General features: G+C 55.9%; 3 protein-coding genes, 1 long non-coding RNA gene and 2 pseudogenes across 6 annotated transcripts; 3 read left to right on the top strand and 3 right to left on the bottom strand.

Annotated features, from left to right (window-relative positions):
- Window positions 1-273: 273 nt before the first annotated feature.
- On the bottom strand, window positions 274-4,951 carry LOC129015839 (sulfotransferase 1A1-like). Of its 3 annotated transcripts, none has more exons than XM_054454470.2 (8): window positions 4,656-4,951; window positions 3,421-3,603; window positions 3,191-3,316; window positions 3,004-3,101; window positions 1,644-1,770; window positions 1,454-1,548; window positions 751-931; window positions 274-628 (listed from the first exon to the last, which is right to left on the bottom strand). In XM_054454470.2, exons 2-8 carry the CDS (start codon window positions 3,566-3,568, stop codon window positions 516-518), a joined length of 888 nt encoding a protein of 295 aa, XP_054310445.1. In that variant the 5' UTR covers window positions 3,569-3,603; window positions 4,656-4,951; the 3' UTR covers window positions 274-515. The 3 variants fall into 3 exon arrangements, with proteins under 3 accessions (XP_054310445.1, XP_054310446.1, XP_054310447.1); XM_054454471.2 differs by having other exon boundaries at window positions 3,421-3,572; window positions 4,656-4,805; XM_054454472.2 differs by having other exon boundaries at window positions 3,421-3,596; window positions 4,656-4,764.
- Window positions 4,952-6,828: 1,877 nt separating this feature from the next.
- On the bottom strand, window positions 6,829-21,883 carry LOC129015106 (structure-specific endonuclease subunit SLX1-like; annotated as a pseudogene).
- LOC129015844 (collagen, type I, alpha 1b-like) lies at window positions 7,929-11,168 on the top strand. The gene is made up of 5 exons (XM_054454481.2): window positions 7,929-8,602; window positions 9,839-9,968; window positions 10,039-10,185; window positions 10,408-10,443; window positions 10,546-11,168. The coding sequence occupies exons 1-5, from the start codon at window positions 8,191-8,193 to the stop codon at window positions 10,619-10,621; spliced, it is 801 nt and encodes a 266-aa protein (XP_054310456.2). The 5' UTR covers window positions 7,929-8,190; the 3' UTR covers window positions 10,622-11,168.
- Window positions 13,731-16,634, bottom strand: LOC129015847 (sulfotransferase 1A1-like; annotated as a pseudogene).
- LOC129015848 (uncharacterized) lies at window positions 14,965-17,680 on the top strand. Its single transcript, XR_008494676.1, has 3 exons — window positions 14,965-15,351; window positions 15,570-16,094; window positions 16,835-17,680. It is a non-coding gene; the product is annotated as an uncharacterized LOC129015848 (long non-coding RNA).
- On the top strand, window positions 21,831-22,657 carry LOC129015845 (SAGA-associated factor 29-like). The gene is made up of 3 exons (XM_054454483.2): window positions 21,831-22,211; window positions 22,282-22,399; window positions 22,486-22,657. The coding sequence occupies exons 1-3, from the start codon at window positions 22,132-22,134 to the stop codon at window positions 22,600-22,602; spliced, it is 315 nt and encodes a 104-aa protein (XP_054310458.1). The 5' UTR covers window positions 21,831-22,131; the 3' UTR covers window positions 22,603-22,657.

Consider the following 22,657-nt stretch of genomic DNA (forward strand, 5'->3'; position numbering starts at 1 on the left):
TGTCCTTCAGGTTTGAGTGGATTAGCCTAGTCAGCCAACTGCAGCCACAACCTCCCTGGCTCAGGCGATCCTCCTGCCTTCACTTGCAAGTACTTGGGACTACAGGTGCCCACCACCACATACAGATAATTTTCTCAAATTTTTGTAGGGACGACGTCTTATGATGTTGACCAGGCTGGTCCCAAACTCATGTCCTCCAGTGATCCTCTGGCCCCAAATTCTCAAATAGCTGGGATTACAGGCATGAGCCACCCTGCCTGGCCCACAATCATATTTTATTCTCTTTTTAAAAATTGATTTTATTTTGTTATTTTTTTTTTCAACAGAATCTCACTGTGTTGTCCAGGTTGGTCTCGAACTCCTGGGCTCAAATGATCCACCCACCTCAACCTCCCAAATTGCTGCGATTACAGACATGACCTACCGTCCCTGGCCCTCAATTCATATTTTATTCTTGAGGTGCTTGGTCAGGCTTGATTCTCACACTCCCTCTGCAGTGACCCCAGGAGCCCCTCTCACAGCTCAGAGCGGAAGCTGAGGCTGCAGCCTGCCATCTTCTCTGCATAGTCTGCATCAAAGCGCTCATTCTGCGCCACGGTGAAGGTGGTCTTCCAGTCCCCAGCCATGCCTGGGGGAGGAAGGCAGGGAGCAAAGCTGGAGTCTCATCCCAGGGGAGGCCCCAAGTGCCTATAGGGAGGTTCCAGCTGCTGCTCCCACCCGCCCCAAACCCCCGTGCTGGCTGGCACCCACCTTTCCTCATGAAGGGGGAGATGCTGTGGTCCATGAACTCCCGGGGGACAGTGGTGTAGTTGGTCATAGGGTTCTTCTTCATCTCCTTGAACGACGTGTGCTGAACCATGAGGTCCACGGTCTCCTCTGGCAGAGAGCGCCCCACAAACTCCAGGATCTTTTGAATCTCCCTTTTGGGGTTCTGAGCAGCAGAGGGCTCCTCAGTGGAAGCTCGGATTGCTGATTCAGGAAAAGTAAAAGGGGTCCCCTTCTCTAACCTCAAAGGTGATCTGGCCACTTCTAGAAACCCTGCAGAGCCAACTCCTCAATCCCTGGGGCCCCAGTCCCTGGGGTAAAATGAATTGCTCTCTGCCCTGTGATCCCATCGTGAGCTGGGCTTGGCTCCTATGGGTGAGGACCGGGATGGTCTTCTTCCGTGCCTGTGGCCCTGGGTGGCACACCCTTTGGCAGGGAGTAGCATTAGGACTAAGTTTCTGATCCGTGGCCACCCACGCAGCTGACTCAGGTGTGGGAGATGACAGCTGTGTGGGGCCCGCTGCCAGGTGGGGCCTGTAGTGGGGAGGCCTGGGCCAAGAAGGCAGGATGGGGAATCTGGGCCTACTGTGGGGGCTGCCCATGGAGGGGGCTGGGTGACCTTGGTGGGTCCCTGTGAGGTGCCCGCCCCCAGGAGTCACATGGAGGGAAGTTTCACAGGTGGTCTCACCTCCTTCATGTCTTCATAGAAGAGGTAGAGAACAGGGTGGGTGCGGCTCAGCTCCCACCACTCCTGCACGTGCTGGTACCAGGACCCGTAGCACACTGGAGAAGCGGGCAGGGGGCGCCGACACAGGGTTGCTGTGCGTTGTAGCCACCACCGCTCGGCTCCACACCCTCCTTCCTCCCATCAAACCCACCTTCTCCGGCCATGAACTTCTCCAGGAAGCTGTCCCAGGTCCCAGGCTCAGGGTGCACCTTGGCCATGTGGTAGAAGTGATAGTAGGAAACCGCCACATCCTTCGCGTTGCGGGCAACATAGACCACCTGCAGGGGCAGAGGACTCCACCCCAGCACCATCGCCACACAGCCCGCCCCAGGCCAGCTCATCTCTTGGATTGGCAAAGGAGGAACCTGAGGCTTAGCAGCTGACTTGCTTGAGATCTCACGGCACAGGTAGGGCCGAGCCGGGATCTGAACCCTGCTCAGAAGCAAAAGTCCTGCCTGGTCCCTGAGACATATTCTATAGTAATATAATCTGCATCAATGCGTCACGCTCTGTTCTGGACCAAGGCGTGCTCCACCAGCCGTGATCCCACCACCACCAAATTTTGTGGGCTTGTGAGCACCCGCCCTCTACCTTTCTTAGGTCTACACTGAAGAGTCTCATGTTCTTGATCATCAGAGCAAGAAACAGACAGTCCCCGTCCCCCACAGAAGATGAGACAAGGATGGAGGAAGTGAGCCGACTTTCCCAGAAGAACAGGACCAAAGCTGGACTGAGCCGGGGCCTCCTTCCCTGGATTTACATGCCCCACACCTGGACCTTAGCTTTTTCTTTTTATTGTGGGATTTATTTTATCCTATTTTATTTTATATTATTTATTTATTTTTGAGACAGAGAGTCTCAAAAAAAAAAAAAAAAGACCTTGGTTTTTCTTTTTTCTGTCGCCCAAGTGGGAGTGCAATGGAGTGATAATAACTCACTGCAACCTTGACTCCCAGGCTCAAGCAATCCTCCAACCTCAGACTTTCCAGTAGCTGGAACTACATCGGCATGCCACCATGCCCTGTTGATATTTTGCATTTTTATAGAGATGGAGTCTCCCCATGTTTCCCGGGCTGGTCTGTAACTCCTGAGCTCAAGCGTTTCATCCACCTTGGCCTCCCAAAGTGTTGGCATTACAGCAGTAAGCCACCACAGCTAGCACACTTTTATTTATTTTTATTTATTTATTTATTTATTTATTTATTTATTTATTTATTTATTTATTTTTGTGAGTTTTGCTCTTGTTGCACTGGCTGGAGTGCAATGGTGGGATCTCTGGCTCATCGCAACCTCCTCCTCCCGGGTTCAAGTGATTCTCCTGTCTCAGGCTCCGGAGTAGCTGGGATTACAGGCACCCGCCACCACACCCGGCTAATTTTGTATTTTTAGTAGAGACAAGGTTTTTCTATGTTGCTCAGGGTGCTTTCAAACTCCCAACCTCAGGTGATCTGCCTCCCTCAGCCTCCCAAAGTACTGAGATTGCGGGTGTGAAACACTGTGCCTGGCCTCACCTTGACCTTCTGATCCAACAGAGTCTGGGGCAGCAGAGCCAGGGGCAGGTGTGTCTTCAGGAGTCGTGGGGCTGGTGTGTCTTTCAAAGTCTCCATCCCTGAGCAGTGGGTCAGGGCAGGTCTGGTAAGCTGAAGCCCCAGCCCTGTCTTCCTCCACTCCCCTTGTCCCCAGGACACAGTCACACACCTGAGGGAGTCCCTGGGGCTTTGAACTCAAGGAAGGGCACCCGCATGAAGATGGGAGCTCGGTGACACTTCTCCAGGTCACCGCCCTGGTAGATCATGTCCAAAATCTGGCTCACCCAGGTGGTGCCTGGAGAGGGAGAGAGATGGGAGGTGAGCAGGCTGAGGGCACGACCTCGCTGGCCAAGGTGGGGACTGCCACCTGGTAGAGGGTGGGTGACCCTCCTCACTTACCAGACTTGGGGTAGGTGCTGATGAGCAGGTCATCAGGCCGGGCCCGGAAGCTCTGCAGGGGCCCCAGTGCCTCTGCAAAGTATTTGATGAGCGGGACCCCATTCACGTACTCCAGTGGCGGGCGGGAGGTGTCCTGGATCAGCTCCATGTTCCTGCGTCAGGGGCCAGAGCCAGGCCTATTCCCTTAACACCATCACAACAGCAAGAAAGTGGAATTCTTGCTTTCAGGGAAGTCACTGAGGCCTAGGGAGGCTGAGTGACTTGCCCGTGCTCACAAAGCCAGTCAGTGGCGGGGCTGGGGCTGAAAACCAGGTCGGGCTCTAATGCGGTGGTTCCCCAGCCTGGCTGCACCTTTCATTCACCTGCAGAGCTGTTCAAAATCCCAGGGCCTGGGCCATGGTGCAGACCAGTGAAAGCACCCTCGTGGGGCAGGAGGCCCAGATATCAGGGTGTGTGAAGGTCTCCAGGAGAGTCCAGCTGCACTGAGGAAGCTCTAGGACCTGCCTGTGCTGTCTCCCTGCCAGCCAGCGCCCTTTGTCTCACCATTTCCTGCTGTGACCCCCAGCCTCCACCCAGTGGGCTCCTCTCCCCAGTGCTCCCCTCCTTGAGCCCCTCAGCCCCTTACATGTGGAAACCTCCCAGGCCAGCCAGGCCTGTGATCCACTTGCCAAGCCACAATGCATCTGGGCTCCAGGACAAACACGCCCATTGAGGAACTGAGCTGCTACTAGGGGCCAGAGCTGGTGTGGGAATGAACAAAACTCTGATGACTCAGCAAAAGCACAGGCCCAGGCAGGGTGGCTCCCACCTATAATCCCAGACCCTAAGGAGGCCCAGGCCAGGAGTTGGAGAACAACTTGGGGCAGCATTGCAAGACCGCATCTTTTAAGATCTTTTAAAAATATTCTTAAACATTAACCAGGCAGGACGGTGAGGGCCTGAAGTCCTAGCTACTCTAGAGGCTGAGGCAGGAGAATCACTTGAGCCCAGGAATTCAAGGCTGCAGTGGCCAGGATCCCACAGCACTCCAGCCTGGGTGACAGCAAGACCTGGCCTCCCCCCCACAAGAAAAAAAAAAAAGAAGAAGGGAGGGGGATTCACACTGGCCGGGGTTGTTTGAAATGGGATATCCATGGGGAAAGGGCAGGGATTGCAGAGGCCTCGGCTTCTGGAATGTTGGAGCCAGAAGCTGAGCAGGGTGAGGGCGCCCTGGGCCATTCCAGTGTGTCACTCACCTGAGCTCTCGGGAACCTGGCCTTGTGCCCTCCTCGCCTGCAGTGGCTGAGCGTGGGTGCTGTGTGGGGAATGCAGGGGTGTTGTCTGTGCTGAGGGTTTCCTAGGTCCAGTGTGGGAGGGATCTGGAGCCAGGGACGGACTTAGATTTGCTTCCGGAAGGAAGGGGTGGGGTTGGGGGTGGGGGAGCTTCTCCATTACCCTCCTTAGTTTGCCAGCTACAGACAAGCTTAAAGTGATCTCCAAAGCCACGACTGAGTTTGCTGTGTAGAAAACAGAAGAATGAAAGGGGAAAGAGCCCAATGGTGGGTTTGTTTTTGTAGGTTTTGTTTTTTCCTTTTTTTTTTTTTTTTTTTTTGAGCTGTCATGGGGCTCCTGACCTGCCCCTGAACTCCAACAGACAAGCTTTCTCTAATTGACCCAGGCAAGAGAGGGGAGGGATTGGAGGAGAAAGATGGGATAGGCAGGCCCGGGAAAGGTCACCTACCTGCTGGCTCCAGGCCAGTCTTGAAGGCGCCAGGGGTTCTGGCCCAGTGCAGCCCACAGGCCCCCAGCAGCCCATGCACTCCAGGCTCTGACCACAAGGCCAGTCTGGAGGGATGTGTGTGGGCAGAGTGAAGGAGCAGGGGTAGAGCAGAGCATGGATGCATAGAACAAGAAAGAACAAGGACACTGCAGTGCCATTGCCCTGGGAGCCAGCCCCAGCTTCGTGGCTCCTGGGGACCTCACAGAACATCGATAGAAGATCCTAGAACCACAACCCGTGGCAGGTGGTTTTGTTTCCCTGGGTTTGAAGGAAGCTCCACAGACAAGAGACCAGAGGAGACCAAGGCTTGGAAGCCACAGGGCCCCATAGAAGGAGGGCATCCCCCCACCCTCCTCCTTCTTTATCCTCACTTTAAAGTCCAAGGTGAAGCTGGGCACGAGACAGGTAACCAACCATCTGAGTAAAGGTGAGTCTCCCAAGCCTTCCAAGAAATGCATGGGTTCAGAGGCAAGTGGACAGGTGGGAGTGTGGGGGAAGCTGAGGCCTGGGGCTTCCAGGCAGAGGAGAGGCTTCTCATATGCTAGGGCCATGGGCCCCTCCTCCCTCCTCTGGGCCCCTGAGGAATCCCTGTGACTGGCAGGTCCTCAAGCTACTAGCTCTGCCCCTGCCCTCAGCAGCCTTCAGGAGGTCCCGCCTTGACTAAGACTTTGTATTGCACTCTAGTAACAACCTGTCGGACCCACACGGGGTGGCACAGAAAAGAGGTGAGAATATGAGATTAATAGAGTGCTAGCAAGTGAATAGAAAATCCCAGGCAGCAGTTTCACATGAGCAGAAGAAGGAAACTTGAAATAGCTGCATGTGCTAAGGGCCAGTAAGTTCCTGAAAAATAGGATGAGGACCAAGCTGGCTACCACCAACCAGACACAACATGGCGCTGTATTTGATGTAGTTTCACCTAGGATCTCACTGTATGATCAGTAACATATGAAACCATACACCCACCAGTGCCAAGACAGCTCCAGGAACACCTGTATTTGGGCATAAATTGTGGCACCACGGTCTTGAGAAATCTTTACCTTTTCCTGGAATCTTCATGAATATACCCCTCTTTAGTTAAAGAAGCCCATAAAGGTCAGCCCCAAACCTTGTAAGGCATGAGACACTCTCTTGAGGACCCCCACATTCGCCTTCTTGAGTGAGTCCCTTTACTCTGCAAGAAATCTCCCTACGTTCATGACTTTTGGACTTGTCCTTAAATTGTTTTTGGGTAAGGTGTCAAGAGCCAGGAGAACACCTGGCACAGTGGCTCACTCCTATAATCCCAGCACTTTGGAATGCCAAGGCAGGTAGATCACCTGAAGTCGGGAGTTTGAGACCAGCCTGACCAACATGGAGAAACCTTGTCTCTACTAAAAATAGAAAATTAGCCAAGCGTGGTGGCACATGCCTGTAATCCCAGCTACTTGGGAGGCTGAGGCAGGAGAATTGCTTGAACCCGGGAGGCAGAGGTTGCGGTGAGCCGAGATCGCGCCATTGCACTCCAGCCTGGGCAACAAGAGTGAAACTCTGTCTCAAAAAAAAAAAAAAAAAAAAAGCCTGGAGAGGGGGTGAGGTCAATGTCCCACCGGTCTTTTAGGACCTCCCCTAGGCCACCAGTATCTGGAGGGGATTAGGGACACTGAGGATCAGGTCTCCAGCAGGGCCGTCCAGTGTGCCTGCAGAAGCAAGGTTGGTCACAGGCAGCCCAGGGCAGGGAGTGGGGTAGGGAGGCTGGGGCCAAAGCCCACTCACGTCTTCTAATTCCGAGTCTTCTACTATTTCCTCCGTGCTCATCCGGCACAGCCAGATCAGGTCACCCAAAGCAGTGACACCTCACGGCTACCAAGGCATGGGGCCAGAGAGAGATACAGAGTCAGGCATCACAAGCCCCCTCCAGGCTCAGCCCTGAATACAAAGATCAGGACTCAGCTGTCTCGGCCTGGATTGCAAAACTGGGCACCCTCTTCCCAGAGCTGGACCAGGCTGGGGCCAGGGGACTGCACTCACCTAGGGCATTGGCCCTCTAGGGGCAGAAGCTGCCCTGGTTCTTCTGGAAGGAACTCCTCTGCCAGGCAGATCACATGGGCTCTTAGCCAACAGCCAGGGTTGGGGCAACACAAGGGCCCCACTTCATCCCGTCCCAGGCAGCAGGCAGGTAAGAGACAAGGAGGGAGAGGGAGCTGGCAGCAAGCCCCTCTGTTCAACAGGCACTGTTCTGGGCATTATACAGCTCCATCCCGTGAGGCAGGGGTGACTGTTATTTGCATCTTATGGATGAGGAAATGGAGGTGAGGATTTAAAATCCTTGCCCGCTGGTACTAAGGTGGTGAACGTCCTGTGAGCATCAGCAGTGATTGAGTCACAGCCTCACCACTGCAGCCAGACCTGAACTTCCTTAGAAGGCGCCCATCGTCCATTATTTTATTAAGTGTTTCTTGGCTATCGTCTCTGTGCAGGAGTTTGTTCTACAGCAGTGACAAGAGCTGCCCTCGGGCAGTTTAGTGCAAAGGTTGGGGTGAGAGAGACTAATGAGAGCCATAAAGCACCTAGCAGGTGAGATAACAAGTATTCAGGAAAAGGAGCGCACGGGGAAGTACACAAGAGGTGCAATTTTATTTTATATTTTTAGAGACAGTTTCTTGCTCTTTTGCCCAGGCTGTAGTGCAGTGGAGCCATCATATCTCACTGTAGCCTGCAACTCCTGAGCTCAAGCGATCCTCCCACCTCACCCTCCCCCGTAACTGGGACTACAGGCATGTGCCACCATGCCCGGCTTCTCAGAGCTGCAACTTTAAGTCGGGAGATAGGGAAGACCTCCCTGTGGAGGTGGCAGGTTATCAAGCCAGGTGTAGAGAAGAACCTTCCAATCAAAGGGAAAAGGCAGGTCATGCTGTGCTCAGGAATGGCCAGAAATACTATCACCCCCATCTTAGAGACGGGGACAGGGCCGCAAAAGTGTCAGGGCGTTTCCTGGCTCCTCAATAGCTGGATCCGATGTCGTCTGGAGGATGAGCCGCCCTGCCTGGGGCGGACCTCCCCTGGAGCGCGAGGGTGCGCAGGGCTCACAGGCCTCTTGGGCACCGGGTCCCTCTCAGGTTCAGGCTTGGCGTCAGCAAAGGGACCTGCGCGGTGCCCTGGGGCCGGGGAGGCCCGAAGGCCATCGCCCGTGCGGCGCGGCGGGTAGAAGTCCGGGCGGAGGTCGGGGTGCAGCGGGAGCAGGAGGCGCGCCTAGGGCGGGGGTGCCAGGCCCACTCCAATCGCGGCAGGGTACGCGGGAGTCAGGGAGGCTCCGGACAGGGGGCGGACCCCAAGCCCTCGCCTGCCTGCCGCAACCCTCCCCCCAGTCTCTTTCCTTACCCGAAGGGCGGACACCGCAGACCGCAAACCGGAAGCCGTGCAGGACCAGCACCATCTCCCTGGGTAGGAGAACAGGGGGTGTCCCTGTGAGCCCTGCCGCGCCCAACCTCGGGTCCCCTCCAATTCCACCCGAGAGGGGTCCTTACTCCTGGCTTCACCCTAGCCCCAGGCCCCACCCCTGAATGAAGTCACGCCCCCTGCACCTGCCCACCTCTGGACCCGCCTCCAGCCCAGGTACCCAGCTGTGCCCCCTCCTCTTCCTCCTGCGCTCCATCCGACCCCAGCGTGCCCAACAAGACCCCTACGCTGGCCCGCCTCTTGGATCATCACCTCCGCCCCAGCCAGCTCCTCCCAGAAGTTCCACCGCCAAGATTCCCAGGGAACCCGCTCCCCCTCACGCTCCTCCTCTGTGGCAGGCCCCGTCGCCGCTCTGGACTCCCCACCCATGTCACAAGCCTGCCCACTCCCTCTCATCAGACCTGGGCCTAGCGGGGTCCGCATCCTCCAGGAAGCCTTCCTCCGGGCACAGAGACCCTTCGTGTCTCACCAGGAGTGCAATGACCAGATTTGGCTCACTGCAACCTCTGCCCGTGCCCCCCTGCCCCATGTTTCAAGCGATTCTCCTGCCTCGGCCTTTCGAGTAGCTGTAATTACAGGCATGTGCCACCATGCCCACCTAATTTTTGTATTTTTAGTACAGACGGGGTTTCCTCATGTTGGCCAGGCTGGTCTCGAACTCTTGACCTCAAGAGATCTGACTGCTTCAGCCTCCCAATGTGTTGGGATTACAGGCATGAGCCACCACGCCAGACCTGGGCCCTGCCTTTTGTGTGGCCCTCATTGTGCTGCTGGACCTGACAAGCAGGACTGACAGTGAACCCCACGTAAAAGTGGCCCTGATGACGGAGGTTCAGGCCGTAGAGCAGGTAGACGCTGAAGAAGCGCCCGGCCTAGCCGCCACCCCTGTGGAACCCTTTGAATTTTAGGAAATTCTCGTTAAACACACTTCTGGTTCAGCACCGACATCAAGAAGAGAGCCTCACCAGCACCTCGAAACCCGCTTTGTCCCTCCCTGGTTCCTCCCCCTGGGTGCCCACTATGCTGCTGTCTCACCCATCTGTAGTTCAGCACAGCAGCCCCTGTAGGACACCTGGCTGATCGGGTCACAGTCCTGCTGGGCCCTCGGGCTCACACAGGAACTGAGGGCTCCCAGGTGCTCCTCCAACAGCTCAGTGCAGCATGCTGGGGGGTCAGGGCCAGCACCTGTCCTGGGCCTCAGGCCTCCCTTCCTTCCCACAGCTGCCAAGATCGCGGGTCTCTATGATGACTCGGAGCCACCCCAGAAGACCGTGCGCAGAGGGGTGCTGATGACCCTGCTGCAGCAGTCGGCCATGACCCTGCCCCTGTGGATCGGGAAGCCTGGTGACAAGTGAGGGCAGCAGCTGCAAGGGAGGGACTGGTGCCCAGGGGCTGGGACTGACCCTTTTTTCCACTCACAGGCCCCCACCCCTCTGTGGGGCCATCCCCGCCTCAGGAGACTACGTGACCAGACCTGGAGACAAGGTGGCTGCACAGGTGAAGGCCGTGGATGGGGATGAGCAGTGGATCCTGGCGGAGGTGATCAGTTACAGCCATGCCACCAACAAGTGAGTGACACCAGCCCCGGGGCTGCTGTCTGGTCCCTGCACATGCCTGGGTTGCCACTCTGTTTCCCGTCTGCACAGTAGGAGAAAAGTTCCACAGAGGGTGCTGTGGGCGGGGCCGGCTGTGCAGGGAGCACCGGGTCCTCGCCCTGACCTGTCCTCCACACTCCCCAACAGGGACTGTTCCCCTGGCTGCATCCTGCATTTTCCTCTTTTTGTCCACAGGTATGAGGTAGATGACATCGATGAAGAAGGCAAAGAGTGAGTGTCCAGGCCAGGGCAGGGCATGGAGCCTGGGGGCAGCCTAACAGCTGGGAGGGAGCATCCCCACCCGACCACAGGTTGACACAAGTCCCTCTACAGCCAGGAGACACACCCTGAGCTGGCGCCGGATCATCCCGCTGCCCCAGTGGAAGGCCAACCCCAAGACACACCCTGAGGCCTTGTTTGGGCAAGGGCAGGGCATGGAACTTGGGCAAGGCAGGAGAGGTAATCAAGGAGAAAACCACCTTCTCAGGATGCTGCGACCTTCGTGACAGCACGGCCAACACAGTAAGCCTCAGCATTCGCCTGGTCACTGAGCTCAAGCAAAGCTATCTTCAGTAGGGACTTTCCCTTTGGAGAACATTTGCATTTTCATTTTACCTGTCCTCAAACTGACCCTTTGCTCATTTTAATAGCAAAAACCACATCCCTGGGTGGAGATTTAAAATGCTAATGAGACATGAGTCCTAGGAACAAGCATGTATAGCAAATGCCCATGTGCACCCAGAGGACCACCCAGAACGTGCTTACTAGTGACGCCTCTTCCCACCCATTATGAACAGTTGTGTAAGACTCCCATAAAGGGAGTTTTTCCTGCAGTAATCAACACTGTCCCACCCTGAGGAGCAGCCCATTCTGAACTCACTCAAGGTGTATTGTCTATTCTGCACTTAACTTTCAAAATACTGTTTTTCTTTTGCAATAAGTTACCATGTGCTGCACTTCTTTTGCTGTGGCTGTGTGTCTCTTGTTTAAATTATTTTATTTTATTTATTTATTATTATTATTAATTTTTATTTTTAGATAGTGTCTCGCTCTGTGGCCTAGGCTGGAGTGCAATGGCCCAATCTCGACTCACTGCAACCTCTGAGTCCTGGGTTCAAGCGATTCTCCTGCCTCAGCCTCCCGAGTAGCTGGGATTACAGGACTCACCACCATGCCTGGCTAATTTTGTATATTAGTAGAGATGGAGTTTCATCATGTTGGCCAGGCTGGTCTCGAACTCCGACCTCAGGTGATCCACTCACCTCAGCTTCCCAAAGTGCTGAGATTACAGGTGTGAACCACCGCACCCTGCCTGCTTAATTTATTTTAAGCCAAGAAGACAAGAACTCAGGTATCACAACAGCCGTCAAGCTGGGAAGGAGTGTCCCCAGACACAGATTGACACAACCCCCAGGAGACACACCATGAGCTGGCAGTCACAGCCTCCATGGAAGGTCCACCCCCAGATGGACCCCACGGCCTTGTTCCAGAAGGAGCAGCTCATGTTGGCCCTGTAACCCCAGACCACTTGCTTCTTCCGTGCCCTGATCCATGCGCCCCCACAGCGGGTAAAGCAGCCTCCAGGGGAGAGGTGGAAAGGTCATTGGTGACACCAGGAATAGGCTGATTAGACAGGCTAGGGGTCCTCTTCCTTGTCCCCCTTGTCCTCATCTCTCAAGCTAATGGGACCTGCCAGCAGGCCTCCCTCTTCCACTCCAGCCCCAAAGGCCACTGTCCCCTTGCCAGCCCTGGCAGCCTTGACAAGCCTCAAGTCAGCGCCTTCCCTTCTGCAGCCCCAGGAGAACCAGCTCTGAGATGGGAAGCTCCTGCCCTGAGCCCACAGCTCCTGCCCCCTTGTGCTCCTGGTGACATGGGACACAAGCCACCTGAGGCCAGGATCCCTGCCTGCCGCCCTCTGGGCTGCCCTCGGTCCTCTGAACACAGAGTCCCTGAAAGGCAGCAGACCCTCCAGCTATGGCCCCACTGGGGAAGGAGTCAGCACCTCTTCTTCTCCCCACCTTTTTCACTGCTGTGGGCCTCCAGCCACTGAGAAAAGAGCAGTAGCAGCAGGGACTGGGCCAAGACTTCTTGACTCCAGAGTGAACAATGGTGGGAGTGGCTGAGAGCCCACAGCCCAGAGGCTCCTGTGGTCTAGTCTAGGGGAAGGGGGTGCCTGTCCTGGCCTGGGGGTCTCTGAGCAGCCCCTCCTGTCTGCCTGCCCCACAGCTCCAGGATGACTGCTTGGTCCTGTTTGAAGACACCTTCTATGCAGATGGCTATTCCCCTCCCCTCAATGTGGCCCTGAAGTACGTGGTGGCTTGTAAGGAGCCCAAGAAAAAGTGACACCGCCCAGCAGACTCGCCATCCCCCAACGACACAGGGCAGGACAGCAGTGGACGTGCTGGGATTAAACACATTCCCCCTCCACTCGTCTCCTGGGTTTTACTTCTCCAGACCCTCTCCCCTCTCCAAACAGGGCAAGTTGAGGAGCTGGAGTGGGGAGGTGGCCGTATTTGGCCCTAGTGGGCAATCACTCTTTCAGCTCAGGGTTTGTCTTGGCTTGGAATAGAGACTCTGCATTGAACACAAATCATAGTTGTGTTGTTGTTGTTGTTGTTGTTGTTGTTTTAAGACTGAGTCTTGCTCTGTCGCCCAGGCTGGAGTGCAGTGGCGTGATCCCGATTCAGTGAAACCTCCACCTCACGGATTCAATCGATTCTCCCACCTCAGCCTCCGTAGTAGCTGGGATTACAGGCGCCCATCATCATTCCCAGCTAATTTTTGTATTTTTAGTAGAGATGGGGTTTTGCCATGTTGGCCGGGCTGGTCTTGAACTCCTGACCTCAAGTGATCTGCCAGGCTGAAGTGCTGAAATTACAGGCATAAGCCACCGAGCCCAGGTCAAATACTAACTTAATTTAATTTAATTATTTATTTATTTTCAAGACAGAGTTTTGCTCTTATGCCCAGGCTGGAGTGAAGTGTCGCGATCTTGGCTCACTGCAACGTCCATCCCTGGGTTCAAGCCATTCTCTTGCCTCAGCCTCCAGAGTAGCTGAGGTTACAGGTGCCTGCCACCATGCCCGGCTAATTTTATTTATTTATTTATTTATTTATTTATTTATTTGTTTGTTTATTTTTAGTAGAGACAGGGTTTCACCATGTTGGCCAGATTGGTCCTGAATCATAATTTATTTTAATTAAATTGTATTTTATTTATTTCTCAAGTAAGTTTCACTCTGTCCCTGAGGCCTTGAGTGGATTAGCCCAGTCACGGCCAACTGCAGCCACAACTTCCCTGGCTCAGGCGATCCTCCTGCCTTCATTTGCCAAGTACTTGGGACTACAGGTGCCCACCACCACATACAGATAATTTTCTCAAATTTTTTTAGGGACGACGTCTTGTAATGTTGACCAGGCTGGTCCCAACCTCCGGTCCTCCAGTGATCCTCTGGCCTCAACTTCTCAAATTGCTGGGATTACAGGCATGAGCCACCCTGCCTGGCCCATAAATGATATTTTATTCTCTTTTCAAAAATTGATTTTATTTTGTTATTATTTTTTTTTTTTTCAACAGAATCTCACTATGTTGCCCAGGTTGGTCTTGAACTCCTGGGCTCAAATGATCCTCCCACCTCAGCCTCCTAAATTGCTGGGATTACAGACATGACCTACCGTCCCTGGCCCTCAATTCATATTTTATTCTTGAGCCGCTTGGTCAGGCTTGATTCACACACTCCCTCTGCAGTGACCCCAGGAGCCCCTCTCACAGCTCAGAGCGGAAGCTGAGGCTGCAGCCTGCCATCTTCTCCGCATAGTCTGCATCGAAGCGCTCATTCTGCACCACAGTGAAGGTGGTCTTCCAGTTCCCAGCCATGCCTGGGGGAGGAAGGCAGGGAGCAAAGCTGGAGTCTCATCCCAGGGGAGACCCCGAGTGCCTATGGTGAGGCTCCAGCTGCTGCTCCCACCCACCCCAAACCCCCGTGCTGGCTGGCACCCACCTTTCTTCATGAAGGGGGAGATGCTGTGGTCCATGAGCTCCTGGGGGACAGTGGTGTAGTTGGTCATAGGGTTCTTCTTCATCTCCTTGAACGACGTCTGCTGAACCATGAGGTCCACGGTCTCCTCTGGCAGAGAGCGCCCCACAAACTCCAGGATCTTTTGAATCTCCCTTTTGGGGTTCTGAGCAGCAGAGGGCTCCTCAGTGGAGGCTGGGATTGCTGATTCAGGAAAAGTGAAAAGGGTCCCCTTCTCTAACCTCAGAGGTGATCTGGCCACTTCTAGAAACCCTGAAGAGACAGCTCCTCGACCCCTGGGGTCCTAGTCCCTGGGGTAAAAAGAATTGCTCTCTGCCCTGTGATCCCATCGTGAGCTGGGATGGGTGATGATAGGGATAATCTTCTTATGTGAGTGTGGCCCTGGGTGGCACACCCTTTGGTGAGGATAAGCAATAGGACTAAGTATCTGATCCGTGGCCACCCATGCAGCTGACTCAGGTGCAGGAGATGAGAGCTGTGGAGGGCCCGCTGCCAGGTGGTGCTGCAGTGGGGAGGCCTAGGCCAGGGACGCAGGATGGGGAATCCGGGCCTGCTGTGTGGGCTGCCCAGGGAGGGGGCTGGGTGGCTTTGGCAGGTCCCTGTGAAGTGCCTGCCCCCAGGTGTCACATGGAGGGAAGCATCACAGGTGGTCTCACCTCCTTTGTGTCTTCATAGAAGAGGTAGAGAACAGGGTGGGTGCGGCTCAGCTCCCACCACTCCTGCATGTGCTGGTACTAGGACCCGTAGGACACTGGAGAAGCGGGCAGGGGGCGCCGACACAGGGTTGCTGTGCGTTGTAACCACCACCCCTCAGCTCCACACCTTCCTTCCTCCAGTCAAACCCACCTTCTCCGGCCATGAACTTCTCCAGGAAGCTGTCCCAGGTCCCGGGCTCAGGGTGCACCTTGGCCATGTGGTAGAAGTGATAGTAGGAAACCGCCACATCCTTCGCGTTGCGGGCAACATAGACCACCTGCAGGGGCAGAGGTCCCGGCCCCAGCACCATCACCACACAGCCCGCCCCAGGCCAGCTCATCTCTTGGATTGGCAAAGGAGGAACCTGAGGCTTAGCGGCTGACCTGCTTGAGATCTTATGGCACAGGTAGGGCCAAACTGGATTTTGAACCCTGCTCAGATGTCAAAGTCTGGTCTGGTCCCTGGATCCATATTCTACACTAATGTAATCTGCATAAATGCTCTCACACCCCAATTTGGAGCAAGGCATGCCCACTCCCCTCCAGCCCCCTCCTCAGTGGGCCCGCGAGCACCCACAAGCTGTCTCAGGCAGACCCTGAAGAGTCTTGTGTTTGTGGTCATCAGACCCTTGCCAGAGCAAGAAGCAGATGGTGTCTCCGCTGAAGATGAGACCAGGCTGAAGGAAGAGGCGCGACCTTCCCAGAAGAACAGGACCAAAGCTGGGCTGCGCCGGAGCCTCCTTCCTGGATTCCCATTCCCCACATCTGGATGTTTTTTGTTCTTTTTGTTTTGTTTCTTTCTTTGAGTCGGGGTCTCTCTCTGTCACACAGGCTGGAATGCAGTGGTGTGATCATGGCTCACTGCAGCCTCAAACTTCTGGGCTGGGTGATCCTCCCACATCAGTCTCCCAAGAAGCTGATACCACAGGCACATGCTACCACACGTGGCTTTTTTTTTTTTTTTTTTTTTTTTTTGGAGCGGGGGAAGAGACTGCATCCCTATATGGCCCATGCTGGTTTCCAACTCCTGGCCTCAAGTCAGCCTCCTGCCTTGGACTCCCAAAGTGCTGAGCTGACAGGCATAAGCCACTGTGCCCGGCCTCACCTTGACCTGATCTAACAGAGTCTGGGGGAGCAGGGCCAAGGGCAGGTGTGTCTTGATGAGCCATGGGGCCAGTGTTTCTTTCAGAGTCTCCATCCCTGAGTAGTGGGTCAGGGAAGGTCTGGTGAGCTGAAAGCCCCAGCCCTGTCTTCCTCCACTCCCCTTGCACCCAGGACACACTCACACACCTGAGGGAATCCCTGGGGCTTTGAACTCAAGGAAGGGCACCCGCATGAAGATGGGAGCTCGGTGACACTTCTCCAGGTCACTGCCCTGGTAGATCATGTCCAGTATCTGGCTCACCCAGGTGGTGCCTGGAGAGGGAGGGAGATGGGAGGTGAGCAGGCTGAGGGCACGACCTCACTGACCAAGGTGGGGACTGCCGCCTGGGAGAGGGTGGGTGGCCCTCCTCACCTACCGGACTTGGGGTAGGTGCTGATGAGCAGATCATCAGGCTGGGCTTGGAAGCTCTGCAGGGGCCCCAGTGCCTCTGCAAAGTACTTGATGAGCGGGACCCCATTCACGTACTCCAGTGGTGGGTGGGAGGTGTCCTGGATCAGCTCCATGTTCCCCTGCGTCAGGGGCCAGAGCCAGGCCCATTCCCTTAACACCATCACAACAGCAAGAAGGTGGAATTCTTGCTTTCAGGGAAGTCACTGAGGCCTAGGGAGGCTGAGTGACTTGCCCGTGCTCACAAAGCCAGTCAGTGGCGGGGCTGGGGCTGAAAACCAGGTCGGGCTCTAATGCGGTGGTTCCCCAGCCTGGCTGCACCTTTCATTCACCTGCAGAGCTGTTCAAAATCCCAGGGCCTGGGCCATGGTGCAGACCAGTGAAAGCACCCTCGTGGGGCAGGAGGCCCAGATATCAGGGTGTGTGAAGGTCTCCAGGAGAGTCCAGCTGCACTGAGGAAGCTCTAGGACCTGCCTGTGCTGCCTCCCTGCCAGCCAGCGCCCTTTGTCTCACCATTTCCTGCTGTGACCCCCAGCCTCCACCCAGTGGGCTCCTCTCCCCAGTGCTCCCCTCCTTGAGCCCCTGAACCCCTCACATGTGGAAACCTCCCAGGCCGGCCAGGCCTGTGATCCACCTGCCCGGCCACAGTCCATCTGGGCTCCAGGACAAGCATGGTCCATTGAGCAACTGAGCTGGTATTGGGAGCCAGAGCTGGTGTGGGAATGAACAAAACTCTGATGATTCTGCAGAATGAGGAGGGGACACCGTGGCTCATGCCTGTAATCCCAGAGCTTTGGAAGCCCAGTGGGGAAGAATCACTTGAGCCTTGGAATTTGAGACCAACTTGGGCAATACAGCAAGACCCCATCTCTAGAAAAAAATATATTTAAAACTGAGCTGGGCAGCCAGGTGCGGAGGCTCACACCTGTAATCCCAGCATTTTGGGAGGCCGAGGTGGGCGGATCACCTGAGGTCGGGAGTTCGAGACCAGCCTGACCAACATGGAGCAACCCCTTCTCTACGAAAAATACAAAATAAGCAGGGCATGATAGCACATGCCTGTAATCCCAGCTCCTTGGGAGACTAAGGCAGAAGAGTCGCTTGAACCCAGGAGGCGGATGTTGCAGTGAGCTGTATCACGCCATTGCATTCCAGCCTGAGCAACACGAGCAAAACTCCGTCTCAAAAAAATTAAAAATAAATTAAAAATAAGTTTAAAAAATTAGCTGGGCATGGTGGCTCTCTCCTATACACCCAGCTATCAGGGAGGCTGAGGCGTGATTATCGTGTGAGCCCATGATTTTGAAGCTGCAGTGAGCTACAATTTGACCACTGCACTCCACCCTGGGTGTCAGAGCCAAGCCCTGTCTCAAAAAAACAAAAATAAAAAAGAAGGAAGGGAAGCCAGGCTGGAGTACCCCTAGTGAAACTGGATATCCGTGGGGAAACAGCCAGTATGGCAGAGGCCTTGGCTGCTGGAATGTTGGCTCCGAAAGCTGAGCAGGGTGAGGGCGCCCTGGGCTATTCCACTCTGGTACTCACCTGAGCTCTCTGGAATTTTGCTCCCTTGCCCTGGTGGCTGAGTGTGGGGAGTGTGGAGCTGTTGTCTGCCCTGTGGGTGTGATAGGTCTAATGTGGGAGGGATCCGGAGTCAGGAGCAGACTTGGGTTTCCTCCCGGAAGGAAGGGGTGGGGTTGAGAGCGAGGGAGCTTCTCCCTTAGCCTCCTTAGCACCACAGCTGCAGCCAAGCTTAGAGTGATCTGCAAAGCCAAGATGTGATTTCAGTGTTTAGTTGTGATTACAAAACACAAGAATAAAAGGCAAAAGAGCCCAATGTATCATTAATTAATTTATTTATTTTGGGATGGAGTCTTGATCTGTCGCCCAGGCTGGAGTACGGTGGCATGATCTCAGCTCACTGTAACCTCCACCTCCTGGGTTCAAGCAATTCTCCTGCCTCAGCCTCCTGAGTAGCTGGGATTACAGGCATCCGCCACCACACCTGGCTAATTTTTGTATTTTTAGTAGAGGCGGGGTTTCACCATGTTGGTCAGGCTGGTCTTGAACTCCTGACCTCAGGTGATCCGCCTGCCTCGGCCTCCCAAAGTGCTGGGATTACAGGCATGAGCCACTGCTCCTGGCTGTTTTCTTTATTTTTTGAGCTGTCACCGAGCTCTTGAGCTGCCCTCTGAACTCTATCCTGCAGGGCAGGCCAACAGAAGAGCTTTTTCTAATTGACCCAGCCAAGGGAAGTGAGCCGGTGAGTGGGGAAAAATGGGTACCCACTAGACAGAAACGGGGCAGGTCATGTTTCCCAGGGCAGTCTTGAAGGTGCCAATGCTTCTAGTCCAGTGCAGCCTGCATGCAAGCCCCCAGCAGCCCAGGCATTCCAGGCTCTGACCACAAGGCCAGTCTGGAGTAATATGTGTGGGCAGAGTTGAAGGGGCAGCGGTGGAGCAGAGCATGGATGCATAGAACAAGAAAGAACAAAGACACTGGAGTCCCATCACCCTGGGAGCCAGCCCCAGTTTCATGGCTCTCGGGGGAACTTACAGAGCATCGCTAGAAGATCCTAGAAAAACAGCAGGCTGTGGCAGGTGCTTTTGTTTCCCTGGGTTTGAAGGAGGCTCCACAGACAAGAGACCAGAGGAGGCTGAGGTTTGGAAGCCACAGGGCCCCGTGGAAGGAGGGCATCCCCCCACCCTCCTCCTTCTTTGTCTTCACTATTTAAAGTTCAAGGTCAAGCTGGGGCCAGGCATGGTGGCTCACGCCTGTAATCCCAGCACTTTGGGAGGCCAAGGCGGGTGGATCACGAGGTCAGGAGTTCAAGACCAGCCTGGCCAACATGGTGAAACCCTGTCTCTACTACAAATACAAAAATTAGCCAGGCATGGTGGTGGGCACCTGTAAACCCAGCTACTGGGGGGGGGTGCTGAGGCAGGAGAATTGCTTGAACCCAGGAGGCGGAGATTGCAGTGAGCTGAGATCATGCCACTGCACTCCAGCCTGGGTGACGCAGCACGACTCCAACTCGAAAAAAAAAAAAAAGGTCAAGCTGGGCACGAGACAGGTAACCATTTGAGTAAAGGTGAGTCTCCCAAGCCTTCCAAGAATTGCGTGAGTTCAGAGGCAAGCGGGCAGGTGGGAGTGTGGGAGAAGCTGAGGCATCCGGCTTCCAGGCAGAGGAGAAGCTGCTCACATGCTAGGGCCACAGGCCCCTCCTCCCTCCTCTGGAAGCCCCTTGACTGGCAGGACCACGGGCAACTAGCTCTGCCCCCACCCTCAGCAACCAACAGAAGGCACCCTTGACTCAGACTTTGTATTGCACTCCAGTAAAAAGCTCCAGACCTGCAGTGGGTGGCATAGAAAAAAGGTGGGAGGGGGATTACACAGCTCAATCCTGTGAGGCAGGGGCGACTATTATTCACATCTTAGAGATGAGGAAATCGAGGTGGGGGGGTTAAAATCCTTGCCCCCAGGGACTAAGCTGGCCAATGTCCTGTGAGCATGAGCAGTGATTGATTGAGTCACAGCCTCGCCACTGCAGCCAGATCTGAACTTCCTCAAAGCTGAGCAACCCCCGCCAGGTCACTGAATCTCTGCAGGGCAAGCCCTTTACTGGCTCACAGTAGAGGCCAGGACCATCGTCTGTTATTTTATTAACTGTTTCTTGGCCATCGGCTCTATGTGGGACTTTGTTCTACAGCAGTGACAAGAGCTGCCCTCAGGCAGTTTAGTACACAGGTTCGGAAGGGGTTTAATGAGATGCATAAAATTTGTAGTATGGCAGACAATAATAAGGGTTCAGGAAAGGGGGGCGGGCAGGGAAGTGCACAAGAAAGAGCCGCAATTTTATTGTATTTTATTTTTTTAGAGACAGGGTCTTGCTGTTTCCCCCAGGCTGGAGTGCAATGGAGTGATCATAGCTCACTGCAGCCTCTAACTCCTGGGCTCAAGCGATCCTCCCACCTCAGCCTCCCCCGTAGCTGGGACTACAGGCATATGCCACCATGCCCGGCTTCTCAGAGCTGCAATTTTAAATCGGGAGCCAGGGAAGACCTCCCTGTGGAGGTGGCAGGTTATCAAGACTGAAGGTGTAGAGAAGAACCTTCCAGTCAAAGGGAAAAGGCAGGTCCTGCTGTGCTCAGGAATGGCCAGAAGAACTATCATCCCCATCTTAGAGATGTGGACAGGGCCGCAACAGTGTCAGGGCGTTTCCTGGCTCCTCAACAGCAGGATCCGAAGTCGTCTGGAGGATGAGCCGCTCTGCCTGAGGCGGACCTCCGCTGGAGCGCGCGGGCGCGCAGGGTGCACACAGCCGTCTTGGACCCCGGGACCGGCTCAGGCTCAGGCTCGGCGTCAGCAAAGGGACCTGCGCGGCGCCCTGGGGCGGAGGAGGCCCGAAGGGCAGTGGCCAGTGCGATGCGGCTGATGGAGGTCGGGGCGCAACGGGACCGGGAGGCGCGCCCAGGGCGGGGGTGCCAGGCCCACTCCAACCGCGGCGGGGTTGGAGTCAAGGCGGCTCCGGGCAGGGGTCGGACCCCAAATCCAGGCCACACGCCGCCGCCCGGTCTTCTTCCTTACCCGAAGGGCGGCCACGGCGGATGGGAAGCCGTGCACGACGAGCACAATCTGCATGGGGAGGAGAACAGGAATGTTCCTGTGAGCCCCGCCGCGCCCTACCGCCAGCGCAGCCCGGCGCCGCGGGTCCCCTCCTATCCCACCGGAGAACGGGGTCCTCATTCCCAGCTTCAGCCGAGCCCTGGCCCCGCAACTGCCTGAAGGCACGCCCCCTGCACCTGCCCACCTCAGGTCCCGCCTCCAGCCCAGGTACCCACCTGTTCTCCTTTCTCTCCCTCCTGCGCTCCACCCGACCCCAGCATGCCCACCAAGACCCCTGCGCTGGACCCCAGCCTGGATCATCACCCTCGCCTCACCCAGCTCCTCCCCAGAGTTCCACCGCCGAGACTCCCAGGGCACCGCCTCCCCGTTAGGCTCCTCCCCTGCGACAGGCTCCCCCCACCCGTCCTCGCCCGGGACGTCCCGCGCCATGTCACAGGCCTAGTGGGTCCCTCTCAGCAGGCTTGTGCCCCCCGGTTCCGCCTCCTCCAGGGAGCCTTCCTCCGGGCACAGAGACCCTCCCCCTCTTATCAGGGACCTCGGCCAATGGTCCGCCAAGCCCCGCCTTTTTTGCGGCCACCATTGTGCTGCTGGACGAACAGGGTTGACAGTGAACCCCACGTAGACAGCGCCCGGGTACCAGGGATTCAGGCAGTAGAGCAGCTGGACGCTGAAGAAGCACCCGGCCTCGCCCCGATTCCCGCGGGACCCTTCGAATTTTAGGAACTTTTCACTAACGAAACACACTTCTGTGTCAGCACCGACATCAAGAAGAGAACCTCACCAGCACCTCAGAACCCGCTTTGTCCCTCCCTGGTTCCTTCCCCTGGGTGCCTGGTGTGCTGCCGTCTCTCACTCGGGAGCTGGGGGCTCCCAGGTGCTCCTCCAACAGCTCAGTGCAGCATGCTGGTGGGTCAGGGCCGGCACCTGTCCCTGGGGCCTCAGGCCTCCCTTCCTTCCCACAGCGGCCGAGATCTCGGGTCTCTACAATGACTCGGAGCCACCCCGAAAGACCATGTGCAGAGGGGTGCTGATGACCCTGCTGCAGCAGTCGGCCATGACCCTGCCCCTGTGGATCGGGAAGCCTGGTGACAAGTGAGGGCAGCAGCTGCAAGGGAGGGGCTGGTGCCCAGGGGCTGGGACTGACCCTTTGTTCCACTCACAGGCCCCCACCCCTCTGTGGGGCCATCCCTGCCTCAGGAGACTACGTGGCCAGACCTGGAGACAAGGTGGCTGCCCGGGTGAAGGCCGTGGATGGGGATGAGCAGTGGATCCTGGCCGAGGTGGTCAGTTACAGCCATGCCACCAACAAGTGAGTGACACCAGCCTTGGGGCTGCTCTCTGACCCTCCTGTCCGCCTGCCCCACAGCCCCAGGATGACCACTCTATCCTGTTTGAAGACACCTCCTATGCAGACGGCTACTCCCCTCACCTCAGTGTGGCCCAGAGGTACCTGACAGCTTCTAAGGAGCCCAAGAAAAAGTGATGCTGCCCGGCGGACTCGACGTCCTCCACCATCTTGGGGCAGGACAGCAGAGGAT

The sequence above is a fragment of the Pongo pygmaeus genome, chromosome 18, assembly GCF_028885625.2.
Source record: "Pongo pygmaeus isolate AG05252 chromosome 18, NHGRI_mPonPyg2-v2.0_pri, whole genome shotgun sequence".
NCBI classification, from domain to species: Eukaryota; Metazoa; Chordata; class Mammalia; order Primates; family Hominidae; genus Pongo; species Pongo pygmaeus.

Excerpts from the sequence above, each read along its gene's own strand:
- LOC129015839 (XM_054454470.2), bottom strand. The coding sequence starts at position 3,568 with ATGGAGCTGATCCAGGACACCTCCCGCCCGCCACTGGAGTACGTGAAT. Across the intron at positions 3,317-3,420 it reads CAGCACCTACCCCAAGTCTG|GCACCACCTGGGTGAGCCAG; the intron begins GTAAGTGAGGAG and ends CTCCCTCTCCAG. Across the intron at positions 1,549-1,643 it reads GAAGTTCATGGCCGGAGAAG|TGTGCTACGGGTCCTGGTAC; the intron begins GTGGGTTTGATG and ends CCGCTTCTCCAG.
- LOC129015844 (XM_054454481.2), top strand. The coding sequence starts at position 8,191 with ATGAGCCGCCCTGCCTGGGGCGGACCTCCCCTGGAGCGCGAGGGTGCG. Across the intron at positions 10,186-10,407 it reads TACAGCCATGCCACCAACAA|GTATGAGGTAGATGACATCG; the intron begins GTGAGTGACACC and ends TTTTGTCCACAG. Across the intron at positions 10,444-10,545 it reads ATCGATGAAGAAGGCAAAGA|CCAGGAGACACACCCTGAGC; the intron begins GTGAGTGTCCAG and ends GTCCCTCTACAG.
- LOC129015845 (XM_054454483.2), top strand. The coding sequence starts at position 22,132 with ATGTGCAGAGGGGTGCTGATGACCCTGCTGCAGCAGTCGGCCATGACC. Across the intron at positions 22,212-22,281 it reads ATCGGGAAGCCTGGTGACAA|GCCCCCACCCCTCTGTGGGG; the intron begins GTGAGGGCAGCA and ends TTCCACTCACAG. Across the intron at positions 22,400-22,485 it reads AGCAGTGGATCCTGGCCGAG|CCCCAGGATGACCACTCTAT; the intron begins GTGGTCAGTTAC and ends CCTGCCCCACAG.